Source organism: Rhinoderma darwinii, chromosome 3 (assembly GCF_050947455.1).
Source record: "Rhinoderma darwinii isolate aRhiDar2 chromosome 3, aRhiDar2.hap1, whole genome shotgun sequence".
In the NCBI taxonomy this organism is placed as follows: domain Eukaryota; kingdom Metazoa; phylum Chordata; class Amphibia; order Anura; family Rhinodermatidae; genus Rhinoderma; species Rhinoderma darwinii.
The window spans coordinates 338,350,275-338,374,001 of NC_134689.1; the positions used below are offsets into that span (position 1 = coordinate 338,350,275).

Below are 23,727 nucleotides of genomic sequence, written 5' to 3' on the forward strand. Positions count from 1 at the left end.
TTGGTGCAACTTTGTAAATACTTTTTCTTAAAAATATTTTTACTTTTTGAGATACAGTTGGCTAGTATACTGTATACAGATCAGCTGGATCTAGCGCTGAAACCTTCATCCGTCCGGTCAGGGGGTCTGACAGGTTCAATGTCAGCGGGTCCTGGGTGTCTCTGACACGCAGGATCGAGCTGTTACCGATCACATCTAAGTTCAAAAAACCTATTTCAAAGGTGTTCATAGACTTTAAATATGTTTTAAAACCTAAACTAAAAGCTCCCTGAGATTGAATGATTTATGAACATAATTTTTGTCTATAATTCAGTTTTTATTTCTTGAATATTATCATGGATACCAGAGGTGTAAAATGTCTGGAAATCCATTAATGTAAAAGGGTTAAAAGCAATTGTGTACAATATGGAAATCCCTAAAGACAGTAGAAAATGTTTATGTTTTTTTTTATTGTTGTGAATCTTTATTTCAGCTGCAGGGATTTAGGAATGTAAGAAAATAAAAATGAGCAAAAAATGATGAAGGTGGTTTGTATGACTTATTACCGCACCACAGTCCACACCACAATGTTGTGTCACACAGGAGGAAACGTGCTTTCAAATTTGACAAATTTTCTTCGCAACCGCCACAGGGTTTCCTTTCTTCATCTTCTCAGATGCTTCATTTTGTGTGTCCTACAGAATATATTTCCACATTGACAGTTAATGCCTAGCAAAATCTTTACATATTAATTGCATCTAACATTGACTTTATAATACATTTCCCTAGTGAAAACCAACATGGCAACCACCATCTTGCTTGTATATGACAATTAAGGCCTCATGCACATGACCCATTATTTTCGGGTAGGACAGCCGCGGAGTATCACCTACCGGGCAGCGCGCAAATCTCAGGCCGTGCACATGGCCGCACTGTTTAATTTCTATGAGCCTGAATCGCAAAACTCGGCCGTAATAAGACATGTCCGTTCTTTTTGCGGTCCAGGCTCCTGGGCCATGCACGTACCGTGGAAACCATTGAAATGCATTGCATTGAAATGAATGGGGCCGCAATTCACCCGCAGAATCTGCGGGTGAATTGCGGCCAGAAAAATACGTTCATGTGCATGGGGCCTATGGGTCTGGACAAAATTACAGCAATTATTCTGGAAATTATAACGGCACTTGACAGACATTTTATAATGCCCTATTCACCTACACGCTGAGGAGTCATCAACTGTGTGCCCATAAGCAGCCAAGTATTGGGTCAAATTTACAGATATTATTTAGTGACAGCCTAAAATTTAAGAGACTTCATTATATGTAAGACTTTAACCTGCCATGTAGTAAACCAGCTGCAATTTCAGCTTCCTCTGTGTAGGTGGCACAATAAAAGGTAATAAGCATTATTTTTGCAGACAGGTCTCAGAACAGGAGCGGGGGCACGCTCTGTCACTATTGGATTTGGCTAGGGCTAAAACTGAGGGGGATGGTTAGTGGGAAGTCTAAGGCTGGGTTCACACGACCTACTTTCAGACGTAAACGAGGCGTATTATGGCTCGTTTTATGTCTGAAAATAGGGCTACAATACGTCGGCAAACATCTGCCCATTCATTTGAATGGGTTTGCCGACGTACTGTGCAGACGACCTGTCATTTACGCGTCGTCGTTTGACAGCTGTCAAACGACGACGCGTAAAATGACTGCCTCGGCAAAGAAGTGCAGGACACTTCTTTGCAACGTAATTTGAGCCGTTCTTCATTGAAGTCAATGAAGAGCAGCTCAAGATTTACGAGCGTCAAAGACGCCTCGCATAATGTGAGGAGGAGCATTTACGTCTGAAACGACGCAGCTGTTTTCTCCTGAAAACAGTCTGTCTTTTCAGACGTAAAAGCCACTTATCGTGTGCACATACCCTAAGGGATTTTGCAATCTGAAACGCCCCTCATCGGGTTATCGAGTTTGTGCAGGTAATCCCCAGGTCACATCCCCGGAGTAGTCTAAAATAGCAACCGCTGACGGCTTGCAGTTGGTTTATCTGATGTGAGGTAGCAGAATCCATAAATAGCAGCCGGGTCATACAAATCCTATTCAGGGCTGTCAACGTTTATGCAACATAATAACACAGACACAGGTCAGGGCAGGCAGCGATCCAAATCCAGATTTAGGAAACAGTCCGGGTCAAATCCAAAACAGCAAACAACAAACACTTTAAAAAGAATCTGTCAGATATCAGCGCCCTCCAGCTACAGGTATAATCTGTCATTTCTCCCAAATGATTGCATTTTACTGACTAAGCGACAGACCACTGAAATCTGTGTGTCTGTTATTACTTTATGCTGCCTCAGACAGGGCAGCATAAATATCTGAAAGATCCGCTTTAACTAATGAACAGGATGTAAAGAACCTTGTTGCTCAGGCAAGGAATGGTAGTTCTGAGCATGTTTATATAATCAGAGATGACCAGCCATAGGCTGAGCAACAATCAGCTGACAAAGGCCTGTCCCTTTAAGATGTAGGAGAACGTGTGCATTGCTATGGAAAGGCCTATGGTGGCAGCGGCGGGAAAAGTGGCGGGACATTGTCCAAACAGATATGCACAATGGCAGATGTACTGTTATAATCCTTTAACTTCTTAGTAAGTCGATTCCAAGTAAAAAAAAAAAAAACATGTCGGCCTGTACTAAAATCCGTTTACCTGATGCCATACTGAGTGTCAGTTTTGCAAGAGTTAGAGGTGGGGAATAAACAGAAGCATGTGGCATATTGCAATTGGTTACTGGATATGATCGTAGATGGCCATTTGGACCTGTTGCAATATATTATGTCCGATTAAGCGTGGTTCCATCTAACCAATTTGTTAATTCGCATTACAGTAGGTACTGGCACACTGAAAATTGTCAAGAGCTGCACCAACAGCTACTTCATGATCCAAAAAGCAATTTTATGCACAGTTAACTGATCACAAACATGAATATTGTTCTTTCAACAAGACGGGGCGACTTACCATACGTCGCACACGTCTCTGTGCCGAGTTCATGCCGCATTCACAAAGTACGTACAGTGATCAAAGGGTCTCCACAGCCACCAGAACTAATGGTGTGTGACTTTTATCTGTGGGGTTACCTAAAGTGTAGGATTTATCCCCCGACAGTCTCCGAACTGAAACCACAAAGTGAAATTCATGTCTGGAATATCGAACGTGTTGACGAATGTGTTGCAGAAGGTGTTCCTGAACATAATAAGACGGGCACAACTTTACATAGCCGCCGGCAGAAACCTCTTCCAACATCTCCTGTAACAGGTAAGTACGTCATTCTTCCATTATCCTGTACAAACCACACAAGGTAAACAGGGTTCTATTTATCGTGTCAATCTTGACAAAGACCTCATGGAGGTTGAAATGTTGCACATGGGGGGGTGTGGCTCTCAGTGCATGAGGTCGACATGTGAGGTCTGAGCTCCTGCTGAACGGCATACTAAGCAGCACCACCCGGCTCGTTAGCCTTATAGATCTTGCAGATCTCTGCATTGCTTTAGCCCTTTTCCTGCTATCAGACGACCAGAGGGGGAGAGAGACAGCATGGTGAGAGGTCGGAAAAGAAAGAGCCCTCTGAAGCTCACAAGCTTCTTTTCAGCTTCAGATTCACTACAAGATGACACTGAGACCCGAGGACAGGAAGATAAATCACCTTTTCAAAGGTACCGGAGGACTGTACAAGCAGAGGGGGATCCCCTCTTACCTGAAGCCTTATTGGACCCGGCTCGGAGTCCGACTTTGGGCCCCCCTGCACGTCCAGGATTGTTGGCTGAGACGAAGTGTGGGACTGCTGCTGCTGCTACTGCTGTCGCACATGGTCGCTCATGTGCTCAGGTATCCTCGGTCTCTGCTTTGCCTATAACTATGGGGGATGATAGTTCAAGCTCTCCTTCCTTCCCATTACAGTATAATACAGACCTTGGTTCAGATGATCTTGTCACTGTAGCCACTATGAAAAATTTATTGCCAGATCTGCATAAATCACTGCACACTGATCTATTTAAAAATATGGGGAAACTTCAAACTGAGGTCACTTCAATAGGAGAACGGACTTCCCATATAGAGTATAAAATGTCTGAGCTTACTACAGCCCATAATGATCTTGTGGATGCATCTACTGCTATGGAAAAGGAACTTGAATTTGTTAAAGCAAAACTTGTTGATATCGAGGATCGTTCCAGGAGGAACAACCTGAGGTTCAGAGGTATTTCTGAGCAAATTAAGGCAGATCAGTTGGTAGAATTTATGGTGGATTTCTTTAAAAATGTACTACCGCTTGCCTCTCCCACTGATTTAACCATTGATAGAGCTCATCGCTTACCAAAGCCTAAAAGCTTGCCTGCCACAGTTCCGAGGGACGTCATAGTACGTATTCACTTTTTCCATATTAAAGAAAAGTTGGTGGAAGCATCACGCTCTGAACCTACCCTGCCTGCAAAATTCCATCTGATTTCTATATTTGCGGATCTATCTGCAGCTACCTTGGCTAAGAGGAGAGCGTTTGTTCACAGTACTAAGATTCTACGAGATCAAGGTATATCGTACAAATGGGGATTTCCGGTTAAACTTGTCATTTCAAAAAACGAAACAAAAATTGTGGCTACATCTCCAAGGGATGCCGAGCGTCTATGTCAAGAATGGGGGTTTATGAGCAGCCCCGGATCTTCTCCTAAAAGAACTGGGTCGGCTCTTCTTACTTTACCTAAGGAGTGGGACACTGTAGATCGTAATGTCAAGATGACTCCTTGAACCAATGTTGCTTATTCTGAATCATTCTGAATCATATTTGTAGATGTCTGTACGGAAAAGGGTGTTTCAGCTCATCTATTTTTTTTTATTTTTTTTTAGATCTGTATAAATCTGTATAAAGGCACGAAGCTAAAAGCCGTGAATGCCATATTATATATTTTTTCTTTCCAGGTATGGTATACTTGGACCCCGCTTTAGAACGTAACCCTATATGTAGGGACTCTTGGTGTGGGAACGCCAAGAACCCCGTTTATTATTTTTTTATTTATTTTTTCTCTGTTGTTATGTTGTGGTATGTGGTCCTTCTGTTCATGGATAATATTCTATTTTATTTCTGGGAAATGTGTAAACATTGTATACGAAATTAGAACTGGGTCTGCTGTGGAGATTTCTCCTTCTTTAAGAGCTAGGTGCTTAATAAGGGGTAAACAACCCTTCTTTGTTAGGAATGGTTTTCAAAATAGTTTCACATAATGTTAAGGGGTTAAATTCCCCATTTAAACGTTCAAAATGATGGTCTGAGGCCTCACTTTCTCAAGCGGATGTGTTATGTATTCAAGAAACACACCTTAATAAAGAAGACGCCTGCAGACTTAAACATAAAAAATTTCCACATATATTTTCAGCACCAGCGGTAGGCAAGAAATGTGGGGTCTCTATAGCAATAAGGGACTCAGTTGCATTTCATTTGCAAAATGAAATTGTGGATGAAAATGGTCGTTACGTTTTGTTAAATTGTCTTCTGAACAATATTCAGTACACTATCCTATCGGTATATGCCCCTAAAGGTATGTTCACACGCACTAATTACGGACGTAATTCGGGCGTTTTTGCCCCGAATTACGTCCGAAAATAGCGCCTCAATAGCGTTGACAAACATCTGCCCATTGAAAGCAATGGGCAGACGTTTGTCTGTTCACACGAGGCGTAATTTACGCGCCGCTGTCAAATGACGGCGCGTAAATAGACGCCCGCGTCAAAGAAGTGACCTGTCACTTTTTTGGGCGTAATTGGAGCCGTTATTCATTGACTCCAATGAATAGCAGCGCCAATTACGTCTGTAATGGATGCGGCGTTCAAGCGCCTGCACATGCCGTTACGGCTGAAATTACAGGGATGTTTTCAGGCTGAAACATCCCCGTAATTTCATCCGTTACGGACGCCCTCGTGTGAACATACCCTAATTGTAAACAAGACAGGTTTCTTCGAAAGATGATTAAATTAGCAAATCAATACAAAAAGGGCTCAATGATACTAGTGGGTGACTTTAATTTGACATTATGGCCTACTATGGATTCAACATCTACTGTAAAATGTAAGGAACCTACGTCGACTTTTTCTTTATTACACAAACATGGCCTTTTTGACATTTGGAGAGTGCATCACTATAGTGACCGTGACTACACCTTTTTTTCGAATCCTCATAAAATATACACGAGGATTGACTTTTTTCTTATAAATAGGGATCTTTTAGACCATATCCACTCTGTCTCGATAGGATGTTTAGATTGGTCCGACCATGCCCCAATATCACTGTCTATACAAGAGCAGTTTACTCGGACTCTGTATGGAGACTAAATAATTTTGTCCTCAGTCATCCTAAATATGCCTCTCAATCTAGATCTCAGTTAGAATACTTCCTTTATAATGATAATGGTCAAGTCAAAGATACTACTGTGTGGTGTGCCCATAAGGCAACTATTAGAGGCCAGTTTATCAAAATAGCCTCACATATTAAAAAATCGACAAAAAATCCTGAAAGTCAGCTACTTCTTAGGCTAAGCACTTTACATAGATTAAATAAAAACTCCTACTCAGTAGCACAGGCAGCCGAAATTTCAGAGCTTACTCATCAATTACATGAGCTGAATATTTATAAATATGACTTGGCCTTACGAAAATTAAAAATGACATTCTATTGGAGTGGTAATAAATCTGTGGCATTATTGGCTAGGCAACTTAAAACAAGGGATGTAAAATCTCGAATCCCCTTTATGTATAATGCGGGGAAAAACCGTGTAATGGATCCCAAGGGGATAGCTAACACTTTGGCAAAATATTATGAATCACTTTATAATTTAAGAAATGACCCTCTTACTGTGCAGCCTCAACTGGATAATATTAAGAGTTTTTTAGCTCAAATAGATTTCCCTTCTATTTCTCAGACCCAATTACAAAGCCTCTCTATACCTATAACGGAGGGAGAGATTCTTAAAGCTATAATGTCACTTAAAGCCCATAAATCCCCTGGGCCTGATGGGCTAACTGGTGAATATTTTAAACTTTATAAAACGATCTTAGCCCCCTATATGGTTAAAACTTTTAATGAGGCAATTAAAAATGAAGCATTTCCCTCTGAAATGTTAAAGGCCCTTGTGGTCCCCATACCTAAGCCGGGTAAACCCTCGGACGTCCCCTCTAATTTTCGACCTATTTCTTTGCTAAATACAGATCTTTTTTATCTGCCATTATGGCCATGTATACCTCTCCCTCGGCTCAGGTTTATAGCACAGGCACGTTATCAAGTCCCTTTTTTATAACCAATGGTACAAGACAGGGATGCCCTTTATCGCCCATGATATTTACATTGGCGATGGAGCCCTTTGCTGCGGCGGTCAAAATATCATCCCGTATTAGAGGAGTCTCCATAGGACACACTGAACATCGTATAGGTCTCTTTGCAGATGACGTTATATTGGGTTTGTCCTCTCCTGAAGACACTTTGCCTTATATACTCCGATTCATCCAGGAATTTGGGGAGATCAGTTATTATAAAATCAATACATCAAAATCTTTAATTTTAAACATGGGCATTCCAAAATATACACAGTTGCAATTACAAAAGGAATTTCCCTTTAAATGGGCTGAAAGAACAATTACTTATTTAGGGATTTCTCTTACCTACCCATGTGGTAAGTTGATGTCGGTTAACTATAACACTTTACTGCAGGTTTTGAATAAGGACATCATATCCTACTCTAGATTTCCTTTATCCTGGATGGGCCGTATTGCAGCCTCTAAAATGCTACTTCTCCCAAAAGTGTTATATTACTTTCGAAACCTCCCAATCCCAATTCCCAAATCTATTCTAAGACGTATTCAAATGGTGTTTACAAGATTCATTTGGAATGGGAAGAAGCCAAGGGTTGCAGCAAAAATACTGCATTTGTCTGTAGCTAAAGGAGGTCTGGGATATCCGAATATTGTTGCTTACTATAATGCGGCTATTCTGGACCAATTAAAACATTGGTGGCTATATGATAAAAATAAGCTCTGGGTGGAGTTAGAAGCGCATATATTACACAGTTCAGACTTAAAGGATGTGTTGGGCTTTGTGAGGATGGGGGAACACATATTGGGTTAATTATCCCCTACAATTAAAGCATCTATTCAGATTTGGAAGGGTGTGTCTGATAATGCCTCTATTCTTCCTCTTAGACGTAGTATGGTTTCCTTAGCTATGGTGCAACGTTGCATACCTAATTCAAATTTTTCAGAATGGACTACTAAAGGTATTAGTTCATTGGAATTATTATACGATAACAATTTATTGTTACCCTATTCTATAATCTCTTCTAAATATGATCTAAACCCTAAGGATTTTTATAAATATTTTCAGTTGAGACATTTTCTTTCCACTGTTAAGTTTACAGTCGGCAATTCATCAGGATGAATCTTCTTTGCCTACCCTTAATTTTATACAAAAATGGGAATTGGAGTTGGGAGGTACATATAGTATTGAACACTGGGAGGCGGCTTTTAAAATCTGTTCTAAGTCTTCCCACTGTGTAAATAATCTGGAAGCCTCTCGAAAATTGCTTTATAGATGGTACATGACTCCATACCGCCTATCCAAAATGTTTCCTATGGTGTCCTATATCTGTTGGCGATGCAACGCTTCTGTTGGCTCATTATTACATATTTGGTGGAGTTGTGATGTCATCGCTCCGTTTTGGGTAGAGATACAACGAATGTTAACCAGCATAATCGGTTTTCCGGTTCCTTGGGGACCAGAAGTAGCACTGTTTTCTTTGAAATTAGAGGATATAGGCATTGAGAATAGTACGGTTATGGTACATGTGCTAACTGTAGCGAGAACAAGTATTGCTCAGAGATGGAAAAGCGCTTCTATTCTGTCTAAGGTAGAAATCTTGCACAAGGTTCAGTATAATTGTATTATGGAACATTTAATTTCCACAAGATTACATAAGACACAGGAATTTGTTTACAAATGGTCTAAATGGCTTGCTTTTAATGGCTCACAGCTTCCTTTATAGAAAGACCTCATAAAAGTGTATTAGGGTCCTTATGTATATTCTAAATCCTAGAGCAGGGACTTTATGATTGTCTGTATGTTTTTATGTTTTTTGTGTTTTTGTTTTTTTTTTTTACATTGGAAAGTTGTAAAATAGTAAAAATTAAACTTATGGAAGTTCAACTCTGGTTACATTATTAATTAACGACACTATGATTATCTTATTATGTACCCAGTATGTTTCTAATACATGTATGTGTATACTGACTATTAGATTAACTTTAAATCTTTATGCTTTTTGCGATCTCATAAATTTGTAAAAAAAAACATTCCAATATTTCCAATGTTAATGTCTTGTTTCTTTTTGTATAACTTTGAAAAACCTTTAATAAAAATTGTGTTAAAGAAGAAACTTATTAGCATAAATCTAAAATTGTTCATAACTTGCTAAAAAATTATCGTTTTTCAAAATAAAAAAACACTGTTGTTATCTAGATTACAGTGCCGATCAGTTCTGGCACTTTATATATGTGCTGAGCTTGGTTCTAGGGCTGTATTTATGTATTGAGCTTGGCTCTCGTGCCGCATATATGTATGAGCTTGGTTCTGGTGTTGTAAATATGTCAGAGCTTGGTTCTGGTGCTGTATATATGTATGCGTTTTGTTCTGGTGCTGTATTTATGAACCGAGCTTGGTTTTAGTGCTGTATTTATGTACTGAGCTTGGTTGTGGTACTGTATATATGTATGAGCTTGGTTCTAGTGCTGCATTTATGTACTGAGCTTGGTTGTGGTGCTGTATATATGTATGAGCTTTGTTCTGGAGCTGCAATTATGTAGGATATATTTATAATAACAAAATTGAAGGGCAGATGAATGGTTTTCAATTCATTGTATATTTAATGGGAACCTGTCCGGTAGTTTTAATCCCTTGAACCGCCACCATGACTTGACAATATTCCCAAACATTCCCACGTGTTTTTTTCAGATGCAGCAAAATCTATGAAATCAACTTTTAAAACGGTGCACACTATATGCTAATTACTCATTAAAGGGTCATCAAGGCGGTGCCGCTATCTTGAAGAGTCACCTAGTCCTGCCTCCAAACCCACCTTTCCATGCTTGATTGACATACCCTGGCTGTTATACATCACTGCAAGTCTCCTCCAACTTTCTCGGATGCGCCATTGTCTTCTACTACTTGGGTACGAACCGTGCAGCGAGGTGTACTCTGCCCGGTTTCATCGCTGCAGTGGGCATGCCAGGGAAGTACCAGGCATCCACAAGAGTTGGAGGAGGCTGGTGATGATGTAGAACAGCCAGGGGATGTCAATCAAGATCTGGGGGGCGCCATTTCAATTTTCACCTCAGACAGCAGAAAAGCTAGAATCGGCCCTGGTTGGAGTGATGCTGTTTCTGGGGGGGAAAAACTGACCTATGTTTCTAATCTCAGACAGCTTCTTCAAAGGGGTATTTCCAGAATCAATAATTATCACCTATCCACAGGATTGTGAGAACAGGGATCCCAAACCCCCAGATTCGCATCACTGCTCCCCCTGTGGCAGCATGCATGCTCTACTATTCAATGTCCTCCTTACTGCGGTCTAACAATGAGGAGCAACGGGGGTTCGTGACTCTCATTCTCATGATCGGTGCAGGTCCTAACATCTACTGATTGGTCTGCTGAAGTATATACTGAAATTGTTCAGATTCCTGCATCACTGGGTACATACCCAAAGCCCTGTGTCTCTTGCAGCAGTTGTGATAATGGCAGCTGTGTTTCTTGAGGATAGCAGTAATTTGTCACTCGTTCCACATTCTGTAGCATCATTCCCTGAGACAATGTAAGAAAAGCTGAGCCTCTGACAAATGGAGTTAAGACCCCAAGAACAATAAATTGTGCCTGTGTGGAAGTGGTTCCTGCTGAATTCTGCAAAGAAAGATAGTTTTGTGATAACAAATATTAGTGTTTATATAAACATATATATATCCGTGAAAAGTATTCAAACTCCACACATAAGTCCTCTCACCAAACAACTTATTAGAGCATCAAGCAAGACGAAGCGACGCTGTTGAGGTAAGGCAGCCACAGACTGAGCTTCTGATTTCAGTATGTTCAGTACATGTCTGCAGCTCTTGGCTGGGAGTAGAGACACAGCACTGGTCCTAAAACAGAGAGAGAGTTAGGTTGGAAAATAAATAAAAGGCACCTGATGCTCAAACAATATAGGGCTGATAGTGGAAAGTTCCCATAATTCCAGGACTGGCATTTCATTGGATGATGCTCTGAGCAGTACCTTCTGTTAGTGCCCCTCCCCCCCCCACCGCCAATATGGCATACTGTCATACGGTGTAGAAATAACTACTTCATATAGTACCTAAATAAAGAATGAACAATGGAACAATCAAAGGGGTGGTACAGTAGTGAAGCAATAACCAGTTTTCCCTTATCCACTGAAAACATGAAAACTGGTAGATCAGTGGGGGGTCCAACCACTGGGACCCCCAGCATTTGCCAGAAAGAGGGGTCCCTTTTCCCCCATTTGAGTGGAGCAGCGGTCGATCAAGTGCGCTGCCGCTTTAATCAAAGTCTATGGGATTGACGGAGATGTCCGAGCATTGTACTCAGCTATCTCCGTCAGTCTCACAGGCTTTAAATGGAGCGCAAGCACGCGCAGTGCATAGGTGAAAACGGGATATAGCTCTTCAGAACCGAAATATTCCTTTCTTAACATTCACTAATGTAGTAATCATTAATCAATTAATTATACTTTAAAGTTCTTTTAGGGACCTTAAAATGTAGGTTTTAAAATTAGTTGTACCTTAAAGAACAGCTAAACCCAAAGCTTGTGAGATACGTCTAGCACTGAGGGATTTGATTTACCATAACTTTTACCATACAACATTACTTTTCTATCATATATGTTGATCTCTTTGACTTACTGAATCTCGGCAATCATTTGTGAGCTTAAACTTTTCAACAGTGTTAAGGATGGAGGAAGGGGGATTACTTTATCCAGTGCACAGCGGACCTAAACAGAACCAGAGATGGGAATAGATATAACAGTTATATCAAACTTTACAGTATCTGTCGCATATGTGATAGACAGCCAGTACTTGTGATCGGCCAACCACTGTGTATGTAAGCTAAATAGAGATAAGAGAAGCTACATCCACATTTAGCAGATCCCCAGCATCTGTTTATCTGGGTATGTCTAATAAGAGGTATAGCAGTAGTGCATAAGAGATTAAATAACAGTAAATATCACATATATTTATATATATCTCAGATATCTTCTATTTTGATGTCTAATTCCAGAATTTGCTGATAAGTGAAAACTCTTCTGAAGTCAATTCAGTGCAACCAATGAATGAAGGCTCCATTATTTATTCTCACCACATGCTGGGGCAATGAATTGATGACATCACGAAACTTTTCTATAGCTTGTATGGTGTTATCTTGCAGAAGACTTCTGAGGGAATCACAGTTCGTTCCAGTCACGGAATTTGCTGAGGACCTAAAAGTCATAAGTAGAAGACAATAGAGAGCTATCATACAATGTACTTGGGATGGAGGATTTGAATTTGGAGACATGAACATAACATAGATACATAAGGTGTGATATGTTGATATAAATTATTTTATGGAATAATTTTGGAAGCAAAAAATGGGGATAAATGGGATGAGGTTCCAGGAAGTCGTTTTATTTGTAAAAATTGTAGATTAATTTGGTAAAAGAATGACAAGAACCAATGATTGATTCCTAATAAAATACCAGAGAAGTTACTCGCCAAGGGAGAAGATGCTAGCAATGAATATGTACCCCCACCTGGTGCTGGCACATCTCACCACACCACCCAACTTAGGACAGGAAGACCTGGTGCTTGTCCACTTGCCCCTTTCCGAACTCCTGATGTAGAGATACAAAACCTTTTATACTTTTATGGTATTTTTGTGATGCCTATAAAGAAGAGGAGCCATGTTCAAGTTAACGCTACCCATGGGGAAGTAGGATGGGATAAAAAATTTGGGAATGGGTATGTTTGAGTATGGCAGATAACAGAAGGATGCAGGAAAATATAACAGGGTTAGTGAAGGTGATAATTTAGTCCAGGGGTGTTTACCCCCCCCCCAAAAAAAAAAATATACTACAATCCTATGGCTATGGATAGCATTAGATACAGTGGCTCAGCAGACATTATCACACATGATAGGATTAGATATAGGGCCCAGCTAGCTGACAGTGCGGCTCCAGAGTTGGACCCAGGAAAGGTAAGTATAAGAATTGCTTCGCTTTCTACTTCTGATTCGAGGACTACTTGGATTACAGCTTTTTTTTATTCTCAATAAAATGGTTAACGAGGATTTTGTGGGGGTTTTTATTGCAATAAAATATTTTTTCTATGTCCTTGTATTTTTTTAAACTTTATTACTTCCGCCTTAGTTATGTCCGCTGGCTGATTGACAGCGTCCTTTACTAAGGTTTAGTGTTAGCAGGTGAAAAGGCTAACACTAACACCCATTATTAGCCCATACCCACATCCACCAGGGGTGTCGGGAAGAGCTGGGTACGATCCAGTACCCGACCATGTGTAGGGATGGTCTGGCACTGGGGTGGCCGCAGGCTGGTATTATTCAGCTGGGAAAGCCAAAAAACAGTGGCCCTTCCGACCCTGATAATGCTAGTCTGCTGCTGTTTTGTATCTGGTTGGTTATGAAAAATGGGGGGGCTTGGGCCCCGAAAGCCCGGTGCTAGCAACGCCACTGATTTAGTTAGTCATTTTGCTTCTATAACAAATAACCATGTATTCGTTTATATTAGTTCATCATTGTGGGGGTGGCATACAGGAGGTAAAGAAGGTAGGGCAGGAGACATATCTTTCCATAAACAGAGTTTGCAGGATAGAGGCATCACAAACCAACCTGACTCCATCTGATATACGACTCATCTGTGTGGCCTCACGGATCAGCAGCAGCACCTTGTACATGAGGAAGACAATTTATTGTATTCATATATACAAGTGTGACTTGATGTCTCTATATCTCTAGATAAACATATCATACAACATTGATTTGCACTTTACATGAAGGAAATCTAGAGCCATAAATGAATAACATTGTGACACACAAGGCTAAATATGTGTATCATGGGTGAATATTATTATTCTTGGGTGTCTGGGTGTCATGTGTTTTCTATCTATCTATCTATCTATCTATCTATCTATCTATCTATCTATCTATCTATCTATCTATCTATCTATCTATCTATCTATCTATCTATCTATCTATCTATCTATCTATCTATCTATCTATCTATCTATCTATCTATCTATCTATCTATCTATCTATCTATCTATCTATCTATACAAGTGGATTCAGCAGCACCGGTATGGTGTGGGTGCAAGCCCAAAGGGATAGACCAAGATCCCAATTACGTATAGAGCAAAAATCAGGCAGAACTCCGTTTGTAAAGGTGAAAAAAAGAGGGTACTTTTATTGTACCATAGGCCTACGGGACAATAAAAGTACCCTCTTTTTTTCACCTTTACAAACGGAGTTCTGCCTCATTTTTGCTCTATCTATCTATCTATCTATCTATCTATCTATCTATCTATCTATCTATCTATCTATCTATCTATCTATCTATCTATCTATCTATCATCTATCTATCTATCTATCTATCTATCTATCTATCTATCTATCTGTCTGTCTGTCTGTCTATCTAATGAGTGACGATTTCTTCATGCGTTTCTGTGTCATTCCAAAAATGAGGTCATCTTGAAATATGACAAATCTAATGAGCGTTAGAGAACCTAAAAGCTATACACAACGAAAATTTGGAGGCCTATTGATAGTGCAAAGCTTTTGGCAATACACATTAAAATCGTAGGTACTTATCATGTCCCATCATTAATTATAAGCTCTTGTCATCTCTCATTTGTACTTCTAAATAAGAGCTACGTTGTAAATACATTATCAGCAAAACAATAGACATATGTGTAAAAAATAATAAATGCAATCTCAGTAGATTCCAGATGCTATTAATTTGTCTGAGATTTAAAGTAAAGCTCTAACTTTGACCGACATTGGCCATATAGCCCGAAAATATCAAATCTAGCATCATGTTTGCTCTGTGCAGTGTTGAAAACAATCTCCTGTTTATGTGTCAGCATTTAGAATTTGGGGCAGATTTACCAAGACTTGCCTTTCATACATCAGTCTTTCTGCTCCGCTGGAGTAAGATGTGACGGATTTATTAAGAGGCGCACGCGTCTTAATAAATCTGTTGCATCTTTCCCCTGACCTTGCGCCAACTGTGCGCAAACCATTCCCTTCCCGATTGGACAACATTGGACATAAAATAAAAATAATTTATGCTTCTCTTCGCTTCCCTCTTCCGGGTCCCCTCAGGCTCAGCATGCCTTGGCTCATACAATGTCTTGATGCTGAGTAGCGACCGGGCCTTTTATGTGACTCAGCACTCAACGTCCTGACTGCTGCATCACATACAACGTCCTGACGCTGCCCGGCATCAGGACATTGTATGAACTGTGGCCTGCTAAGGGAGCCTGAGGGGACCCGAAAAGGAGAAGCGAAGAGCAGCAGTGAGGTGAGCGTACATTTTTTTTTTAATTGCCCAATGAGGAAGGGGGGTAGTCTGATCGGGGGAGGCAAGACACGGGGCTCGGCATGGGCCTTTATCGTGCTATGCCCCACAGAGTGAAATCTACGGCAGTTAGGGGCTGGTGTAGATTTCCTCTATTATTTACGCCACTTTTCTGCCAGCATAAAATTTTGGACCTTGTGTGACTTTTCTGCGCCAGAAAACTGGCGTAGAAACGGTGATGAATTACCTCAACTGCGTGCAAATGGTACCCTACTGTGAATGTGATAAGTGTGTGATTGTCACATTAACCTCCTAATACTCATTAACATGAACACTCAATAGAAGTATGACGTATTTATATAGAATATTTGATGTTCAAATGTTACTGAGTAAACTCCAGAATTTAATGAAAATCACAAGTCATAGAATGAAAATACAAAATACAAGAAAATACAAATTCTTTCATTACTAGAAAAAGTGATTTATTTTCCTGTTTTGTTTTACACTCTTGAGAAGTGTGGGGACTAACTTGTGAATGGTTGGTGGGAAATCTATGGGAAGTATATCACTGTAAAACAGCGCTGTATGGAGGCACCTGAAGTCCATAAGAGACTCCAAGCACATGGTTGTGCCATATTCATGAGGCCTTAAAAGTATTCAACAACTGTAAATAAATGAAACATTAGTGTGGCCCTAAAACCGTGTTTCCAGATTTTTTCTACTAACCAGAAGAAGCAGGAACTTTCAGTACAATTTATAAAGACCATGAAAGTAACATTATATGTATGCAGACATTATCAATACAATTAACTGATTATAAAGGGTCCTACCTGCTGCTGGCTCCACTTCAGCCCAGCCATAGGCCTCAGATTGGACAGGCTAGACAGTACTTCTTTGCTTCTTGTACGTAACATAATCAGTGGCAATGATGGTAGAAGAGGACCCAGCTCCATAAGCTTTAGTGAAACATTCCCTGATGCCTGTATATGACAAATACATATCAAATGGAAATATGTTAATATATAATATATAATACAAGTACAGGATCCTACATTGAGTAAAGAGGCCCCATCCCCCCCGCCCCCATGTCCTAGTTTACATTTTCACACTACCAATCTGGAATCAGGGCCTGGTGCAGATTTACCCTCTATGTAGACCCTCCTTCCCTTGGTTTTTTTTATGCTGTGGTGTCTGTAAAGCAAAGTTGAGGTCAACTTAAACTGGTGCCCACTCCAATAACCCTTTTAGAAGCAAGTAAGGCTGTTTTTTGAAATGTATGCCCCAGAAGAGTAAACATCATTTAGTGCACTACATACAGATGTGTCCACCCTTAACTTTTGCTTTAATTTGGTTAAGAACTCAATTTCTCATAAAACAAATTCAATACAATATCGCGACATGCTATAAAAACCCTCCACAAGTTGCAATTCATATCACAACCACTGGGAGGTCACACATAAACACATATATTACATTGACATCTCGTGACAGAGTCTCGCAAAATCATGTATTTTCAAAGCTGGTCATCTCGCGCCACACATCTCAGGATATGTTGAGATATGAGGAAGGGTATGAAAGGACACATCCATATTAACAAAAACAGAAACAATTTTGACATCTACACATACCCACATTGTCCTGAAGACAGCCATAATTTGAGCAGAACTTAGCATATCTGCATTACTGGTCAGGCCTGGCAGTAGCTTTACAAGCTGATTGGTTGATAACGTCTGAAGAATCGTAGGACTGATCCCCAACACCAAGGAACCCAAATGTGACAACACTTCATCTGAGGCCTGTGTGTGGGAGATTTGGTTTAATATAGAACGTTCATGTCTACAAAGAAATAATAAAGGTAAATACATAAACTACATGGTGGATTACATTAACACCTAAATATTACATCCATGTGGCTGCTCTAACAATTGGTAGTATGGTGGACATTTCAATGACCATGGAATTAATGGCCGACATTTGGTCTTAGAAAAAGTGACAAAGTCTGAACTACTTAGAACCAATCTTGCACTAATGCATACAGTCATATAAGAGCAGTAGGGGTGGTACTGCCCTCAGGGGATCAGACAAATGAGGAGCTTGCTGTGCCAGTTGCTCCCTCCACCATAGAAAGGATTGTACGAGATTAAGAAAAAGGGTATTTTTTTTTTCCCAAAAATAAGATGTTACTCTATTCTCTCATGTGATGTGTGTGGTATTGGAGCTCAGCCCAACTCACTTATAATAAAATCGTGTCCTGACCTCTGCATTTATGGGATTTCTAAATGATATATTGTGATACATTGATTTAGGCACACACTGCTTCAGACTCACATTTCCTGGATTTAGGACCTTCTGAACAAGCTCCCGTGCCTAAAATACATACAGAAATAAATGCAAAATTAAAATAAATGACAACAATGTACTGTGTGCATACCTACACACATACATGTGAATCCCAATTCGCAGGACTTTTAAGCACCGCCGTTGCTCCACTCAGGAATATTCCCAAAAGGTCTAGAAATGCTTCTTTTATTAAAAAAAAAACCTGCTACAGAAGCGCTGCAAATATGCTGTGGAAAATCTGCAGCCTTTCCGTCCTGTGTTAATCAAGGCAAAATGTTCTGGTTAGGGCTATGTACAAAACCACTTCATGGCAACGGATCCAATTAAGTTATTTTTGGTCCATTTGGTTTCAGTTTTTCTGCTGCATACTTATCTACTCCTACCGTCAAAAGGCAACAGAAACCTGACAGAACGTAGACCACAGCAATGTGAACAGAGACTTATTGTTAGCTAAACCCTCTAATAACTGCTACTTTTTGCCTCAACATATGATATATTTGTAGTTGTTATTATCACAGTCATTATTATGCTATTTGTACGTAAATCAGAAAGATCCAAATATAAAGGTTAGATATACAATAAGCTATAACCCAAAACATTTAGTGAAACTAATAAACTGTTAAAACGTCTGCTGCCATCTTGTGGACAATATGTAAATTACAGCTCTTTGTGCAGATTTTTATCTGAAGTTGATATAAAAGAAAATAAAAAAACTTTTTACACAAATCTCAAAGCAACATGCAATATAGGCCTGTCCTTATATTATATCCATAAGTTTCCTGTCTTTCATTCTTTCTAAAGTGTTCTGTCATTGTAATGATAGCGTATGATATGTTCACGTTTCATTATATTAGTGGAGTGAGTATAATGAATGCTAAATTTGATTTTGCCCTTATGTTTATGATAAAAGATGTGGGTGCAAGCCCTGGGGAGCAGACCGAGATCGCAGCTATACAGTAATCCCAAAAACAGGCAGCACACCGTAGTTGAAGTGTAAAAATAGAGGGTACTTTATTGCCCCATGTGCGACATTTCAGCTCTATCCTCTAGAGAAAGGCTTGAGAAAGGCTCTAGAGGATAGAGCTGAAACGTCACACATGGGGAAATAAAGTACCCTCTTTTTTTACACTTCAACTACGGTGTGCTGCCTGTTTTTTTGGATTACTAGAGAGATAGATAGATAGATAGATAGATAGATAGATAGATAGATAGATAGATAGATAGATAGATAGATAGATAGATAGATAGATAGATAGATAGATAGATAGATAGATAGATAGATAGATAGATAGATAGATAGATAGATAGATAGATAGATAGATAGAACTGCTACAGAGGTTGCTATCACTAACCTGCTATTACTACATATAATAAAGTAGTATTACCTGAGCTGATGTTAGTGTCACTGAGGTCACATCAGAAAGGACAGGAAGCAATTGCTCTGGGCGCAGACCCTGTAGGAAATTGTATCCCAGAGAACGTATGACCACAGATAGTTTGGGGACTGATTCCAAGCTGAAATTTCGAATGTCCTGAAACTGCAGATCACCGAACAGGAATTCCAACATCTAAGCAGACGACAATAAAGAGACACAGGATTAGAGCTTGGAACTGATGACGAATAATGAAACACCATCATTCACATTGTACCTATCCATATTTATCTATGGAAGTCATGCAGAGTAGGCAGTCGTCTAGAGCCCTAACAAAGAGGGAAGGGCGGAATTAAAAAAAAAAAAGCTATGTTATTCAGCCAATCGATGTTCTCCAGTATAATAGGAAAACTATGGAATGGCGGGGAGAGTAGCGATAAGGGACAGTTGAATGCCCGGGTTATCTTTTGAAACCACCGACTTGGGCAACAACAGAGCACGTCCCGTCCCTGCTTATAAATCAAGAAATCCAGAAAATGGTATAGTATCTTTATTGTCTGTGTTGATTTATTGAACTTCACCATGGAGTCTGGAAAGAAGTCTCCTCTTCTCACACACTCGAAAAGGTTTCTTCTCAGAGCTAAGGAAATATCCATATTCTGGCCATATGGTTTCAGATCTTGAACATCGGCCTGGCACACACATCTTCCCATTCTGTGGAAAAAACAACAACGTGTCTATAAGATGAGTGTGAGAACAAAGATGATCCGCCAGTTGTCAGAGGTGACCCTACGATACTCACAACTCCACATCCTGCACTGTTATATTTGGTGCCTGTAACACTTTGGATGCAACAATTCTCTGGTATGGAGGAGTTAAATCCCATGGGAGCGAAGGGAGAATATTCACAACCTGATAGAAGAGCAAAAAGGTCAAAAAACATTTGCTTCAATCTGAACCACTCATTAATAGAAAATACTTTTCATTATAGTTTCGAGTGGAGTAGCTGAGGATGGGAGACTGGCGGGGCATGTGCCCCAGGTGATGAGTGTCGGGTAGAGGGGGGACGCCATTAAAACCAAAAGCATGAGTTTTTAATAAAGTGTTAATGAGGAGGACACATACTATTTTGTCAGTAGATTCACATTGCACGGGGGAGGAGAGCAAGGCCATTACCCGTCAGCAGCATGCCCAGGTAGGGCAAGCTTATGATTGGGCCACCGACCCATTTAGGCAAATCCACATACAGGGATTTGTATGCATTAAATTGTACTAAGCTGAATATTTGCCCTGGGTGAAAGAGAGGATAACTTTTTCCCTTCATTGCCCCACATAGGGAACTCATGGTTATGATGGGTGACCAAGATTTTTTTTTAGTGTCTGTTGTTTTTAACTGGAATTCATATTGTCCATTATGTTACTGGTCACTGCCTCTTACCTGTTGTGTACTGAGCTGCAGAAACACATCCAATGAGAAGAGAGGAAGGAGATTTCCTACTCGCAGTATAAAAGTGTCGTCCATTCGGGTTAGATTCTGAAACAAGGTTGATCTGCGGAGCCAGAACCCTAGCGCAAGTCGCTGTGTTTCGGACAGAGATCCAGCATAGTGACTGAGGACCTGAAGCCTGTACAGGATATCATACAATTGTTAATAACAGGATCAGTTTTAGAAATCTGCTGCCAGAGGTTTTCAGTGTATCTCTGCCAGTGTGAAAGCATTCAGCATGTACATTGTCAGTTACCAATATGAATAAACAGCCCCGTGACTGTGATCTAAGGAAACGATATAATGAAAATAGCCTCTCACTCCCACAAACTGTACTCAAAATCAATGGGGGGAGATTTATCAAAACTAGTGCAAATGAAATACGGAGTAGTTGCCAATGGCAGCCAATAAGGTTTCTGCTTTCATTTTCTGCAAAATGAAAGGTGAAATTGGTTGATATAGGCAACTACTCCACTTTTACTTTGCCACAGTGTTGATAAATTTATTTTTTAAGAAATCGACTGATAATATAATATTAATAAAGTAACTTGTTGAGATTCTTTGGAATAGAGAACTTTTTGTTATTATGGTTTTGTACTACAATAAAAGGCCTCATTCCTTAACCCTACAACAACTGCCCAATGTCTTTTAACAGTGGGCGGTGCAGGTCCCCAATTTACAGCGACATCTTTTGGCGCCACTGTAGAAAAGGCCTATGAGCGCTCCTGTGAACACTTATTCTCTAAGCAGGATCTGTAACGAACAGCTCCTGTACATAGGTAAGGCTAGTGAACACATTGTGTTTCCCTAACAGCAGCCTGTGTCATAATAAAACAGGATAATGTAATAGCATGCAGGAATATGCTAATACATTATAAGTAAACAATAAAAATGTTTAAAAAAAGTGTAACAAAAAAAATAAGAAGAAAAAAGTCTGCAAAAAAGTAATTATTTAGCATAAAATAAGTTTTATTGTCCATACATTACATTAAAAAAAAAACTACTAATATTAGGTATCTGCACAACCGTATTAACCCGAAGAATTAACTTAACAGGTAATTTAGCATGAAATGTGACTGGGATTTTTAAAAAAAGAGAGACAATGCCAAAAATCGCCTTTTCTATATTCACGCCGACTCAAAAATAAATTACTTAAGTTACACAGTAAATTATTTGTACCCTCAAACTGCTCAGGAAAATATACAATTTCTCCCGCATGAAACAAGACCTCATATAGCCACGCCAATGAAAAAATTAAAACGTTATGGCTGCTGAAAGACAAAGAGGCAAAAACGAAAAAATGTAGCTGGTCATTAAGGCCTTTTCTGGCCTGGTCATTAATGGGTTAAAATGCTTTGATTAAATATTTCAGACTGTCTGGTCATTTCCAAAATGGAGGAGGATCTATACTACTACAAGATATTACATGAGCTTACATATAGAACATGAAGAAAATGTCATCAACGCTTCAACTGAGACAGAACTGAATAATACAGGGACATAAATAAAATACAAAGGGCAACATAGCAAAGGGCTCCTACCACCTTTTTCCACTGAGCACATCTTCTGCACAAAGGACAACGCACAGCAGAAAGCCAACACTGTCTTTTTACAGAGGAGCAATGTCCCTGCATTTCAGTGGGTCCCCATAACAACTGCTAATGCTGCAAATTGCAATTATTTGGGTACTGTTTTCACCCCTTAGATGATCAGCCGTAGGCAAAGTTCCAAGACTTATAAAATAGATATATTAGCATTACTAGAGAAACTTACACCTCCTTGTCGTCTTGTAGTGGAGGTAGAAGCCCTATAAGCTCATCAGGTTCCAGATAATGTAAAAAGGGGACAACATCATAGAAGAGAAGAGGCTCAGAGGTCACTATGACTGAGAGCAGTGTGGACACAATCATAGAAAAGTAGTCATCTGAAACCTGGAAGGCAAACCAAGAGTAGATATGAAAAGAGACGGAAAATTCTTTAATATATCCTGCAAAAACAAGGTTTTAATAAAGGTTTGATGACATTAATCTAACATGAGGTTGGATTATTGCCTCTTTACAATTGGCTCATCAATAGCTTCTGTATAATATCGGGCTATTCATAGTCAAGGATGATGGGTAACAGAGTTACTATAATATGTTGCCATTTGTAGCATCTGACCAACAGCGGATATATAATACTGCTGGGCAACCGGGCTTAATTATGGAGACCTACCAGAATATTAAAACTGTGAAAACTATTCTTTAATATCTTACTTCTATGCTGTGTGATCACTTGAAGTTTCCCCCCAAAGCCTGAGCTGCTTAAGGCTGGGTTCACACAACCTATTTTCAGGCGTAAACGAGGCGTATTATGCCTCGATTTACGCCTGAAAATACGGCTCCAATACGTCGGCAAACATCTGCCCATTCATTTGAATGGGTTTGCCGACGTACTGTGCCGACGACCTGTAATTTACGCGTCGTCGTTTGACAGCTGTCAAACGACGACGCGTAAAATAACAGCCTTGTCAAAGAAGTGCAGGACACTTCTTTGGACGTAATTTGAGCCGTTTTTCATTGATTCCAATGAAGAACAGCTCACAATTACGGCCGTCAAAGACGCCTCGAAAAATGCGAGTACGAGCAATTGCCTCTGAAATGACGGAGCTGTTTTCTCCTGAAAACAGCTCCGTAATTTCAGACGTAAATGCAGTTAGCGTGTGCACATACCCTTACTGAGAGGTTCTAAAGGCAACATGTCCCGTCTGATTCCCGTCAGTTTCAGTGTTGTCATGGAGACTATATATTGATCCAAATCACAACATACTCCAATGTCTCCTTTATACTTTGCCTGAAGAGTAACTTCACTTTCATCAAACTTTTGATATGTCATAAAGATATATCAGAAGTTTAGATCG

At 39.9% G+C, this 23,727-nt stretch overlaps 1 protein-coding gene across 8 annotated transcripts in view; it reads right to left on the reverse strand.

Annotated features, from left to right (window-relative positions):
* Positions 1–326: 326 nt before the first annotated feature.
* LOC142749875 (uncharacterized) overlaps positions 327–23,727 on the reverse strand; it is a 142,921-nt gene continuing 119,520 nt past the window's right edge. For all 8 annotated transcript variants that reach the window (XM_075858417.1, XM_075858413.1, XM_075858416.1 and 5 more), the window contains 14 exons: positions 22,602–22,759; positions 20,781–20,967; positions 20,145–20,254; positions 19,924–20,056; positions 19,355–19,537; positions 17,958–17,996; positions 17,258–17,425; positions 16,460–16,609; positions 13,946–14,001; positions 12,419–12,539; positions 11,965–12,053; positions 11,052–11,187; positions 10,755–10,951; positions 327–674 (listed from right to left, as the gene is read on the reverse strand). In XM_075858417.1, coding sequence (XP_075714532.1) covers positions 644–674; positions 10,755–10,951; positions 11,052–11,187; positions 11,965–12,053; positions 12,419–12,539; positions 13,946–14,001; positions 16,460–16,609; positions 17,258–17,425; positions 17,958–17,996; positions 19,355–19,537; positions 19,924–20,056; positions 20,145–20,254; positions 20,781–20,967; positions 22,602–22,759 — 1,758 coding nt within the window. In that variant the 3' untranslated portion in view covers positions 327–643. The remainder of the gene's footprint in view (positions 675–10,754; positions 10,952–11,051; positions 11,188–11,964; positions 12,054–12,418; positions 12,540–13,945; positions 14,002–16,459; positions 16,610–17,257; positions 17,426–17,957; positions 17,997–19,354; positions 19,538–19,923; positions 20,057–20,144; positions 20,255–20,780; positions 20,968–22,601; positions 22,760–23,727) is intronic.